The sequence below is a fragment of the Zootoca vivipara genome, chromosome Z (assembly GCF_963506605.1).
Source record: "Zootoca vivipara chromosome Z, rZooViv1.1, whole genome shotgun sequence".
NCBI classification, from domain to species: domain Eukaryota; kingdom Metazoa; phylum Chordata; class Lepidosauria; order Squamata; family Lacertidae; genus Zootoca; species Zootoca vivipara.
In genome coordinates, this window is record NC_083294.1 from 19,873,976 (window position 1) to 19,887,389 (window position 13,414).

Here is a 13,414-nt window from a genome sequence, read left to right on the forward strand (position 1 = left end):
CCTAGGCAGGACAATCCAGTTTTGATTCCCTGACAGAAGGGTTAGGATACTAGAAGGGTCTGGGAGTGCTTATTTGGGTAGTGCAAGTCAGTAGTCATGCTAGAAACAATTTAAGCATCCAGTGACAAGTTTAAAGTGTGACGTTAAGAATAACCCTAAATATCTCTGCAAAGTGTTTGTTTGAAACAAAGGGCTACTGCACAGCTCTAGTTGTCCTGTGCTTTCCTGCTTGTCCTGTGCTTCTAGACGTGGGTCCAAATGATTTTGCACTTGCCTTGCAGCTTTCCCATGGAAAACACATTCTTTACCACCGAATTGCAAGAAAAAGCCATCCATGGAGAACTCAATTGCTGTTTGGTCCAATTCAGCTGTAATCCACAGGTTTCCCCTGGGAAAATGGTAGAGCAAGCAGAGGTGTGGATGGGCCCCAGAGTGTGGTGCCTTTCAAAAGTAACCACTAAGCTATAACCTCATTGAATGTAAACATATAAAAGTTCTTGTTGTGTTCTAAAATGTTCCTCAAGATCTCATCACCTTGCTGCCCAGCAGTGTCTTTGCGTAAACTGAAAGAGTTGGTTATGGAAGTAGTGTTGAGGATGCCCAGATTGCTGTTTCTGAGGAAAAGTAGTCACAAGTTCGCCTTCAGATAATGATAATATCATGCTACTATTAAACACAAACATCTTGCCCCTGAATTGTGCAAGCTGGTCTGTGAGACCTGCAGGTATAGGGCAGTATACAAATTTAATGAATAAAAATAAATAAAATACTGTATAGGAAGAACAGTTTAAAAATCAGTGCCTTAAATTTGATTCCCCCCTCCCCTTCCTTTCCTTTCCCCCTTGTGTATCATGTTTCTCTAGATTGTAAGCCTGCAGGTAGGGACTGTCTTGTTTTGACCATATGAAAGCCACTCTGGGAACCCTTTTGGGTTGGTACCAAATGCTCCAAATGAGTAAATAAAATAATTTTCTGCAGGAGCTTCCTGCAACCAATCAGAAGCTGTGCTTTGGTTTCCGAACATTTTGGAAGTTGAACGGACTTTTGGAACGGATTCCGTTTGACTTCTAAGGTACGACTGTATTGCTTTGGGGCAGGGCTGCAAACAACAAAAAGCAAGGGAATTGTTAGCCACATCCATTCCAGCATGTAACAAATGGGTCAGGTGTTGTGCCCAATCTAGTTCAACACTCAGTATCTAACAGCAGCCAACCAGATCCCCCAAAGAAACTCACAAGCAGGGTGTAAAGACAACAGCCCTCAGTTTCCATCCTGTAAGAAGAGCTTAAGTAATTTGTATAATCCTCTTTTCAAGCCATCCAGGTTGGTAGTCATTACTGCCTCCAGTGGGAATGAGTTCCATAGTTTTACAAGGCAGTGAGTGCGTGAATGACTTCCTATTGTCTGTCCTGAATATATTGACATTTAGAATCCACGGCTGTACATGGGTTGCGGTGTTATGAGAGAAGGAGAAAAACATGTATCTATTGGCATAAAAACTGAGAGCCAAATTCCATGCTGTTCCAGGGATATGTGACTGGGTCTCCTTATGTTTTTAGTGCCTGCAGTTGAGTTCTGAATTTTACTAGAGCAAAAGGATAGAAGTCATGTTATGAAACACTCAGTACAGGACAGCCACTTTGGAAATAAACATCTTTAACTGTTATCATGTTTTGTTTTGTTTTTAAAAAAATAAACTCCAAGAAGTGCTGTCAGTATGTTTTCTTAGAAAATGTATATGGTGGAGAGTACAATTTAGTCTATATCATATCTGAGAGTTGCTGTGGAATTGTGGATCTTTCCTGCAGAAATGTGTTGTCTTCTCCCCACCTGCTTCTGTGGAAATGCCCTTCAAACATTCCACATTTCTTCTGTTTATAGCAGCTTGTGTTTGCCTTGTTATGGCTTAATTTGCTCATGTTTTCTTCCTTCATTTGCAAAGACAACATGCAAAGACAACCCTATAGCTTTGCAATCATGTACAAAGGTAACCCAGTTTTTTAAAAAAGCAAAAGAGGAGGCTGTGACAGATACCCTCACTGAAAATGGGTGCTGGGCAGTGTTATTTTTCTAGAAAAAGAGGTGCACCATGAACATCTCCCTCGTTCTCTTAGTGGGGGAAATGGCGCCCACCTGAGAGGTGCCAGAACTGAGTTCCAGTGAGTTCTGGCTGAAGAAAAGCTGGGTAACATGACCAATGTTGGGGTTGTCTTGTTTAGGTTAAACCACTGAGCCTACGGCTTGCCGATCAGAAGGTCGGCGGTTCGAATCCCCACAACGGGGTGAGCTCCCGTTGTTTGGTCCCAGCTCCTGCCCACCTAGCAGTTCGAAAGCACCTCAAAGTGCAAGTAGATAAATAGGTACCGCTCCAAGCAGGAAGGTAAACAGCGTTTCTGTGCGCTGCTCTGGTTCGCCAGAAGCGGCTTTGTCATGCTCCCGTTGTTGGAAGCTCCCGACCTGGAAGCTGTACACCGGCTCCCTTGGCCAATAATGCGAGACGAGCGCTGCAACCCCAGAGTCGGTCACGACTGGACCTAATGGTCAGGGGTCCCTTTACCTTTACCTTTACCTTTAGGGCTGCCATACATCCAGAATTCCCAGGACATATCCATGATTCATCCGTCGGAAGTAGCGTCCAGGCGGAATTTCTGAAAATCAGAAAAAATGTCTGGGGAAACCTGGGTGTATAGCAAGTTTGCAAATTTCAAAAAAAAAAAAAAAAAAAGCTCAAAGACGTGAACTGAAAACTTACAAACTCAGAAAACATGTAGCTGTAATTTCATTGCACCATGTTGCATGACCATGTTATAAGCAAAAGGACAGTATCCTCAGCTACAAAAACACACCCAAACATGCATTTTCTGCATTCTTTGCCATTCTCTAAGGTACACACGGAACTCGGGTATGCATCATGAAAGGGCTCAGTCTCCCTATGTATGTATGTATGAATTTATTATTAAGGTCACAGCCCACTTCCAGCCCACATACAGTATCAAGGAAATCATAAAACACGATAGGGATACATTTGAATTTGCAATCAAATATAACAGGGACAATACAGATATAACAACAATTATTTTTGTTGTTTAGTCGTTTAGTCGTGTCCGACTCTTCGTGACCCCATGGACCATAGCACGCCAGGCACTCCTGTCTTGCACTGCCTCCCGCAGTTTGGTCAAACTCATGTTCGTAGCTTCGAGAACACTGTCCAACCATCTTGTCCTCTGTCGTCCCCTTCTCCTAGTGCCCTCAATCTTTCCCAACATCAGGGTCTTTTCCAAGGATTCTTCTCTTCTCATGAGGTGGCCAAAGTATTGGAGCCTCAGCTTCAGGATCCGTCCTTCCAGTGAGCACTCAGGGCTGATTTCCTTAAGAATGGATAGGTTTGATCTTCTAGCAGTCCATGGGACTCTCAAGAGTCTCCTCCAGCACCACAATTCAAAAGTATCAATTCTTCGGCGATCAGCCTTCTTTATGGTCCAGCTCTCACTTCCATACATCACTAACATCACTACTGGGAAAACCATAGCTTTAACTATACGTACCTTTGTCGGCAAGGTGATGTCTCTGCTTTTGAAGATGCTGTCTAGGTTTTTCATCGCTTTTCTCCCAAGAAGCAGGCGTCTTTTAATTTTGTGACTGCTGTCACCATCTGCAGTGATCAAATATATATAAATTAAAACTTAGTTACTAAAATGCAACCTAAAATTATCGTTTAAGGCCTTAATCATTATGATAGTCTCCCTGTGTATATGATTCTCTCACTACGTGGGCAAATTTTCAGTGTACAGTCAGCTAGTTTCCAATGCTGGCATTTACCTGCCAACTGCACCAAAGTTACAGCATGTCTTGACCTATTAAAAAACTAAACAATGCACAGAGTTGATTTTTACAGGCTAGGACCAGTTTACCCTCACTAGAGCAAATAAATATGCATTGGAAACGTCATGAAAACATGCACTTTTCATATTACAATAGTAATATTTCGGACTGGTAGACCCCTATGAAATTGGCATTTGGCTTGTTCACTACTGCAGTTCACTAAGCCAGTTTGCAAATTGCAATGCCTAGTTTCCTTTGAGCAAGTATTAGAGGAGCAAAAGAATACAGACTGATGCAACCAGGCAGGATGTGCCACATTGCGAACTATGCATACTTTTGCAACCTGGATTATACCAGGGCTGCCATACACATGGAATTCCCCGGACATAGCCAGGATTCGTCTGCTGAAAAAAGCATCTGGGCAAAATTTCCAAAAATTGGCAAAACCTGGGTGTATGATGAATTCTTCTTTTGAGATTTTTCAATAAAATAGCTCAACATATTTGGTGGCCAGATATTCACTTTTTGAAATGTGGCTTCTCTGCTCTCACTGCAGCAATTGCTGAACCCAGGTGGCAGTTGTCCACATGTGTGAATAATGAAAGATCTAGGAGTGAGGTGCCCTTAAATCATGTCAGCAGGCAGATGACAGCCATCAGGACAAAAAACCTGGACTGTAGCTTTCATAACATGGTTAGGAAAATTCATGGAGGGTTGGCTTCTGAGTTGTTTTTTAATGCAGTGGCAAAATGCTCAGAGGCTATCTGCTTTTGCAGTTCCAGGTTCTCAGCATTAACAATTGTGTTCTGGTCTCTTCCACCAATGCAGTTATTACAACAGTGGTGCAAGAAACACAATAACATTACAACATGCAGTTATGCTAAAGCAAACGAGAAATTTCTGGAGGGTCACTGAACTGCATGGGCAGATTGTGCCTGCATGTTCCTTTTTTTCTGGCGTCAAGATGGTCAGGAACTGGGCAATGGACTGTTTCTTCTTCTAAAGCAGAGTGTCTTTGATTTTTCACAAATAAACTAGAGGGAAAGTATGTGTTTATGGGTGCTGCAGCTGTGTTTGCAAAAGCAAGTGGCATGAGGTTTTTCTTGAGGGTGGGGTATTCAGGGATTATAGTTGTGAAACATTTTTTGGAGGCCCAAGACCTTAATTCCATACAGTCATCATCCTACCCAATCTTATAAGCGTTATTTAGAATAGCAATTTGCTTGACCCACTAAGGAAAATAACACAAGAAAATCCCGAAGAGTAACAATTAATTACACATTTATTCAAAATCCAATTGAAACTATTTAGCTTAATTAATTCAACAAAACTGATGAACTTGATCCAGCCATAACATGGTGTTCAAAGTATGATAGTCTTGGATACACCATTTTGTAACTACTTCACTGGTCAGCAAATTCTTAATGGGAGGGATGGGCTGGATGAAGTGATACCAGTTTCCCAAATTTGCATTCTCTTTAAATTAAAAAGTCCCAAACACTGCTATCTTTCCTCATATGTGAGTCAAAGGCTATATGTGCTGTTCCCCCCCCCCTCTACATTTTATCCTCCTAAAAGTCCTGTGAGGTAGGTTATGTTAATAGATTATGAGTGGCCCCCAGGGGACCTAGCAAGCTTCATGGCTGAGTGGGAATTTGAATCCCTGGTTCCCTTGGTTCTTTTCTAAAGCTCTAACCAATTCACCACTCTCTCTAAATTCTATCATTTATAAAATTAAAATGATTGACTGTGTCAGTATGAAATTTGGTATATAGGATCTGAGGCAGTGTATAATTTGGCCAGATTTCACTTACACCATGTCTTCTATCAGTTGAAAACTGGGCTTAGTTTGTTATGTGAAGAGTATACCGTTTCTCCAAAAATAAGGCACCGTCTTATATTTATTTTTCCTAAAAACAACAACACTATGGCTTATTTTCAGGGGATGTCTTATTTTTTATTAAGTATGGTACAGTTTAACCTACAAGGTTAAACTGCCTATCACTGGCTTATTTTCGGCGTATGGCTTATATAGTGGTACCTCGGTTTGCGACCGCAATCTGTTCCGCAGAGGCGGCTGCTCACCGAAGCGGCCACTCCCTGAAGGCACGCTTCTGTGCATGCGCAAGCTGCACAGATCGCGTCTGCGCATCCGGCACCGCAGAACCTGGATGTAAACACTTGGGTCCGCAGCGGTCGCTCGTCAAAGCAGTCGCAAACAGAGGTAGACGTAAACCGAGGTTTGACTGTATTCCTTGAATGCTTGAAAATCCTGCTATGGCTTATTTTATGTCTACGTCTTATTTTCGGAGAAACAGGGTACTATGTGTTGGGGCAGGAATTCCTCATCTGCATTCGAGGCAACTGTTGGGAGAAGCGTATCTGTATTATTTCTGCCTGGACATTCACTACATGTTGTTCTGGTGAGGTAACAGTCTTTTGTGCACACAGAAATTTTAAGGGCACACATCAGGAAGAAATTCTTAGCTGCATTTGCAGAATTTTTGTCTTGACATTCACATGTTGTCATGGTGAAGGAACACTGTGTATTTTGTGGATGCATCAGGCATAAATTGTTGGGTATGTACATAGCAACTGTTGGGGGGGGGGAGCTGCACCTGTATAATTTCTGTCTGGACACATCACTGTGGTGAGGGAATACAATACACGCCGTGGATGCATCAGACATAATTTCTGGCATGTACGCAGCACATATTTTCAGGAACTGGACCTGTAGAATTGAAGGACTTCTGTGCGGAGGTATTCTGACTCAGCTCCATATTTTTAACTAAATGCACAAATGTTGAAAGTTGTGGAGGCAAGCAACCCACCCCACCCTTATTCCAAATCACCCTCCTCCAGGAATTGGTGGGCAGCCTTGTGGAGCAGGGAGCCTCCTGTATTCATGTAGGCAATTTAGAACCTTGATTTTGTTCAGGGTTTTGCATCGTGCAGCCAGCCCATTGATGCAAGTAGAGCCTCTGCCATACAATGAAGCTGAATGCTGGAAGATTCTGGCAGATGAAAGAAAAGTTATTAACACAGTGCCTTGTATACCTGAAGGAGCATCTCCACCCCCATCGTTCTGCCTGGACACTGAGGTCCAGTGCCGAGGGCCTTCTGGCGGTTCCCTCACTATGAGAAGCAAAGCTACAGGGAACCAGGCAGAGGGCCTTCTCAGTAGTGGCACCCACCCTGTGGCATGCCCTCCCATCAGATGTCAAAGCGATAAACAACTACCAGACTTTTAGAAAACATCTGAAGGCAGCCCTGTTTAGGGAAGTTTTTTAATGTGTGACATTTTAATGTATTTTAATCTTTGTTGGAAGCCCCTCAGAGTGGCTGGGGAAACCCAACCGGATGGGCGGAGTATAAATAAGAAATTATTATTATTATTATTATTATTATTATTATTATTATTATTATTATTAAACTATGGAACTCACTCCCACAAGAGGCAGTGATGACACCAACCTAGATGGCTTTAAAAGAGTATTGGACAAATTCATGAAGGATCATAAGACTATGAAAGACTGCTAGGCATGATTCTTATGCTCTGGCACAGGTCAAAGGCAACAATGCTTCTGAATACCACCAGTTTGTTGGGAACTGCAATAGGGGAGAGAGTTCTTGTGTGCATGTTGTTGTTTTTTAATGGATTAATTTTAAAATATGGGGTAGACAAATTCACTGGTATCCAGAACATTCTCAGACTGTGGAGGCAGACATTTCTTTTACCTGTCCTCACTCTTCCACTGCTTAGCTTCCTGGGGTGCCCACAAGTTCTAGTGTTATGTCAGAGAGAAACACTTCTCTATCTCCTTTCTCTCTAGGCGGTGCATAATTTTACAAACTTCTACCATGTCACCTCTTACTCATCCTTTCTCTAAACCAAAAAGTCCCAAATGTTGCAACCTTTCTTCAGATTGGGGGGGGGGGTGTCACTCCACCCCCCTGATGATTTTGGTTGCCCTTTCCTGAACCTTTCCAATTTTACAGTATCTCTTTTGTGGTTGAGACTACAACAGGACAACAGCACTGTAAGGTTGGAAGGTCCCCTGGTGCTGCTGTCCATGGAAAGACTTTCTCTCCTTCATGCCTCCCCTGGAACATTTTGTGTGTTCCAACAGTGCCACACCCTGATGGCTGGAGTCTCTTCAGCTAGAGCCCTTGCAGCTGACCCTGCCCTTTTGTCTCGCTTCTCTTGGTTTAAGAGAGAAATGTAAAGGATTTGCTGGCGTGACAATCCTGAAATTTAATGAATTGTGCAAGTTTCTCATGTTAAGCATTTCCACATTTTAGCATGTGCTAAAAGAAAGAAGTGCTGCAAAGTCCTCTTGGTGTGGCAGCGTTGCAGGATGGCAAAGGCATCACTGGGGCCCCAATGAGGGAACTTGAACTTCAGTGCCCTTCCTGATGGGCGGTGGAGGCATAAGCCCCAGCTGCCTATCAGGAAGAGGATCCTAACCTGCTCCTGGCTTTGGCTAATGGGGATGCAGGCTGCACCAGGGAGCAGAACTGACAGAGCAGATAGGCTTCCCTCGGATCCTCCCCTTGCCCATTTAAGCAGCCCGCACACGGGGCACTACCTGTTCATTCCTTCGCTGGATTTCCCTGCCCACCCACCCTTGGTTTACAATGATAGTCAATGACTTTGCTGTGGCTACGGTGGTCGCTGTTCTTCATGGAGCCGGGTAGGAATTTGCCCACTGGGCTAATTGGCTCTGAGCTGGTGGTTTTGCCCACCTCATCGCAATCGTCACAGCTTGTTGGGCATTGGAGCAGTCCTTTGTCTTGGATGGAGGCGAGGTTGTAGTCTCCGTCTGCCCCTCCAAATGCTGGGGTATCCCGTTAAAGGGAGCTGGGGGGAGTGGCCACGTCCGCATGCCCGGGGGGGGGGAGCGTCCCTGTGGAGGTCACCCTATTCGATGCAAGTTTTAGGAACCCCCACCTGGATTGACCACACGTCACTTCCGGTGAGCGGGTCGGAAGTATTTTGATTGCCCCATGCCCAAGCCAAACCTCTTTCATTTGTATTCAATAAAGTTGTGGCCTGTTTTTACCCCAAACCAGTCTTATTGGTCTCTTATATGGGTTGGGGTATGGGGACCCCGATGCCTGGTCCTGCAAGTGGTTTCTGTGTACTGTGTAAGTGGTCTAAGTACTTGTGTCAGTGGCATTTTAAATGTCAGTTCTGAAACCCAAGAATTTAAATCTGCATCCATCAGTTGAACCAAAAGAATAAAAAAAGACTGGAAGGAATGCAAAAATCTATGATGAGCACTAATTAGCAGGAGCGAATGTACTTGAGTTTTGATTTGCCAGTATAAACTTTCTAATATATATGAAAATCACAGGTCCTTAATTTATTGAAAACAAAGCTTAGGATAAAATAAACCCACTGATTTTGAGAACCTCTGTTCTTCATTCCCAGATTGACACAAGAAGAGCCATATTAAATTCCCAAAAGGTTTTCCTAGCCGGTTATACAATTATTTGAAAACAAAAGTCTTCCATTTGAATAGGAACTTTGCTAGGCCTCATCATTGCCACGCAGCTCATCAGCAAACCTAAACCACCATCCCCTTTGCATTTGCTCTTCCATGTTCCTGCTTTGGATGATGGTGCAAGGGCCAAATCCAGGAATGGCAGAAAGGAGGAGGACATTTAACACTGCCTAGGGACTACAGAGGGGCTTTGCTTTTGGGAAAGCGAACCATTAAGCAACCTCACAAGGCAAACAGCAGACTTTATGGAAAGTGATTGTGTAACTAAAGCACAATCACTTTAAAGAAAAGCAATGCTAGATTGTTTCCTAGCACTGTTTTTTGAGCGCAGGGAGGACTCTCCCTGCCACCCCCACCCCCAGTCTCAAACTTTGAAGCCTTGTGAAGAGCTTTGTGAGAAAACAAGTAGCAGGTCACACTCTTTATAATAAAGGTCATTTGCCAGAGATGTGCAGGTGGGACAGGTCACAGGAATCATTCAAACTTTTGGCCCAGGAGTTAAAAAGAGAAAATTTAACTACACAAACTAACACCATCTTAATGATATTTATTTTGCTTATTGCTACAAATTTATTGAGAAGTGACTTGGGAAGATTTGGCGGACAGTGCACAGAAGAAACCAGCTTTTTGAAGTGTTGTCTTTATATTCAGTATTGTAGCTACATGCTGGCGTCATTTCACACATAGGAATTAGAAATATAATTTCCCAAAGGAAACTAATTGCTTACATTGATATTTTCTCATTGTGGCAAGATGTTCTGCACATATAACACCGATCCTAGCCCAACTGCACTGGCTAGCAATAGGTTTCTGGGCCCAGTTTAAAGTGCTGGTTTTGACCAAAGTATTATGCTTATCAGAACCCCACTACCCCAAGGACCAGCCCTTCCCATATGAACCAACACAGTCCCTGCAATTGTCATCTGAGGCCCTCCTTCTTGTGCTCCACCCATGGGAGCACCCGAGGTTGGCAACGTGAGAACAGGGCCTTCTCAATGTGACTCTTTCTTGTGGGATGCTCCTCCTTGGGAGGGAGACCTGGTGCCCTTGTTATAGATCTTCAGTGCTGGGCAAAATTTTTGCTTTCCTTTCCAACCAGGCCTCTATCTGTGATCGTTTAAAGCAGCCATTCCCAAACTTCGGCCCTCCAGATGTTTCGGGCTACAATTCCCATCTTCTCTGACCACTGGTCCTCTTAGCTAGGGATCATGGGAGTTGTAGGCCAAACATCTGGAGGGCCGCAGTTTGGGGGTGTCTGGTTTAAAGTGAGTGGGGTGTTTTAATGTATTTCTCACCTGCCCGCCCCCAGTTTTAGTGTGTGTATTTCAGGTTGTTGTTGTTTTTTTATTTCATTAGTTGCTCTGGGTCACTGTGGCAAAGAAAAAGTGAGTAATAAATTTAATAATGATGATGATGACAATGATGATGATAATAAATTTAATAGCAATAAAAAATAGAGGTGAAACCAACGAATACATAACCAAAGAATACAGCATTATTCTGACAACAGTAATTAAAATAACTGAAGAGGGAACAGCCTCTTCAGTTCTGATTTTCACAAAAGTTAATCAATCCTAACGGGAGTACAAACCACCTCTGAATCAAAATTTAACAAGAGTTAAATTATTGCAGTTTTGTAATACTAGATTTTTGTATTTTAATGTTTTGTTGGAAGCCGCCCAGAGTGGCTGGGGGAACCCGGCCAGATGGGCGGGGTATAAATAATAAATTATTATTATTATAATTATTATAGATATCATGAGACTAGACAATTTGATAGGCAAAGGTTTACAGTGAGCTACAAGTTGCTACAAGGGGACCCAGGTGGCGCTGTGGGTTAAACCACAGAGCCTAAGGCTTGCTGATCAGAAGGTTGGCAGTTCGAATCCCTGCAATGGGGTGAGCTCCCGTTGCTCGGTCCCAGCTCCTGCCCACCTTGCAGTTCAAAAGCACATCAAAGTGCAAGTAGATAAATAGGGACCGCTACAGTGGGAAGGTAAACAGCGTTTCCGTGCGCTGCTCTGGTTCGCCAGAAACAGCTTTGTCATGCCGGCCACATGACCTGGAAGCTGTCTGTGGACAAACGCTGGCTCCCTCGGCCTATAGAGCAAGATGAGCGCCGCAACCCCAGAGTCGGACACGACTGGACCTGATGGTCAGGGGCCACTTTACCTTTACAAGTTGCTAAGACTAGAAAAATTACTTGTATATAAAATTATCTACTTTATCTTTTTTGGAAAAAACAAACAAACCATTGTGGCACAATTCAAGCTTTCTAGCTGCACTGGCTTTGGTACTTAGAAAAAGAAGAATAAATCCTCCCCTTATAGAAAACCACAGATCTTCACCAGCCTTCGGTGCTGACAGCTACATCTAGGTAGCTTTTTCTCTATGAAGTCTGCAACTGGGCTGGGGAGCAGGAGGGGGGACCTCTTTAGTGGTTCCCATACACATTTCCGAAGAAAAGTGGCTGATTCAGGAGCAACAGGGTAGGTACTTGGTATACTGGACCAATGTATGCCACAGGTGCCTGACCGCTGAAAGGAACAGGAGGTCTGTTCTCTACAGAAGCCCCCAGGGGAACATTGCTGCCATATTCCATCTTGATAGTTGGAGGCTCTCCCAACATGGGATTCGCGCGGTTCTGAAACAGCTGCAAGTCTGCGAAGAGGGAAAACACAACTAAGTGAGACGCCACATGTATAATCAAGGGGTGAACAAGCAACATCGAGGGGTGGTCTGCATGTCCGAATGGGTCACAGATGTAAAGTCCACAGAGTGGACTTTATTCCTTTTATTATTTCATAAAATTTATATGCTGCTTTTGTAAAAAAAACAAAAACCCCAAAGCGGTTTACAAAAAAGAATTCCATGCTGCCTGAACCGTAATCCTTTTCTTTTCTTTTCAATTATTTATTTATTAATCATTAGCACATGACCAAGCAAACACGTAGCATACCCGGCATAAAAATAAATAAAAAGATGCAGTTGCACATATCCAAGATTTTAAGATGAGTCTATATAGCCCAGCTATAGCAAAGAGTAACTACCGGGAGGAGTACTTATGTGACTCTCCCTATTTTTATAAATAGTAATGATGATAATAATAATAATAATAATAATAATAATAATAATAATAATAATAATAATAATAAATGGAGTCCACATCAAAACTGTCTAGTTTGGCTTCTCCCCAGACCACACATATATGAGCTCATCCACTCTCCCCACCACTTTCCCCTGGGAAAACCCACTTTTTACCACTGGATCGGAACAAATGTCAATCAGGTTTTCTGTGGACTGATGTTTGCTCAGGTTCAGGGCTAAGGGTTTCCCTGGGAAAGTGGCAGGGCGAACGGAAAAACCTCTCTGACTCGTGCCTCGAAATCTCAGGACAAGCGGAAAGTCTCTCAGACATGTGCTGGGTGGGCATGGCACAAGCAAACTGTGGGCAAGCCCTATGCCTGACCAGTCCATAACCCTTCCTAATTCTTTCCGTTCATGCGTTCAGCTGCCTTTCAAGCACAGAGAAGCTGAGCAATGTGTGCCTGTGTGTATCCCAGACCTAAGAGCAACCAGAGGGGCAGAGAAAGGAAGAACAAAAGGAACGAGGGTGGATGGGAACAGACTGTTTCATGACACTTTTCAATGCGGGGGGGGGCGGGGGCGGTGGGAGCTTCACTTCCCATGAAATGTAGTAAGACATTTCACCTTTTTTTTAGTGAATAGTTATTTATTGCAATTCCTTTTTAACCTACTTTTGGGGGGGGGGGAGAAGCCATTGTGGTTAGTGTTTTAGACTAGGATCTGGGAGAGAACAGGGTTCAAATCCCTACTCGACCATGAAGCTCACCGGGTGACCTTGAGCCAGTCATTGCCTCTCAGCCTAACCTACCTCACAGGGATGTTGTGGGGATTAAATGAGGTGGGAGAAAACCATGGATGCCTTGAGTTCCTCAGAGAAAAAGGTGGGATATAAATCCATCAAAACCCACCAATAAATAAATAAATAAATACTTTTATCTAGTGCTTTTTTTCTGGGGATCCGCAGGGGTATGCATACCCCTAAACATTTTGTGAATCTT

At 43.4% G+C, this 13,414-nt stretch overlaps 1 protein-coding gene across 1 annotated transcript in view; it reads right to left on the reverse strand.

Annotated features, from left to right (window-relative positions):
- Nucleotides 1-10,829: 10,829 nt before the first annotated feature.
- The window catches only part of LOC118079254 (heat shock factor protein 3-like), a 51,417-nt gene continuing 48,832 nt past the window's right edge, over nt 10,830-13,414 (reverse strand). Inside the window, exon 12 of the mRNA XM_060270248.1 lies at nt 10,830-11,990. Coding sequence (XP_060126231.1) covers nt 11,764-11,990 — 227 coding nt within the window. The 3' untranslated portion in view covers nt 10,830-11,763. The remainder of the gene's footprint in view (nt 11,991-13,414) is intronic.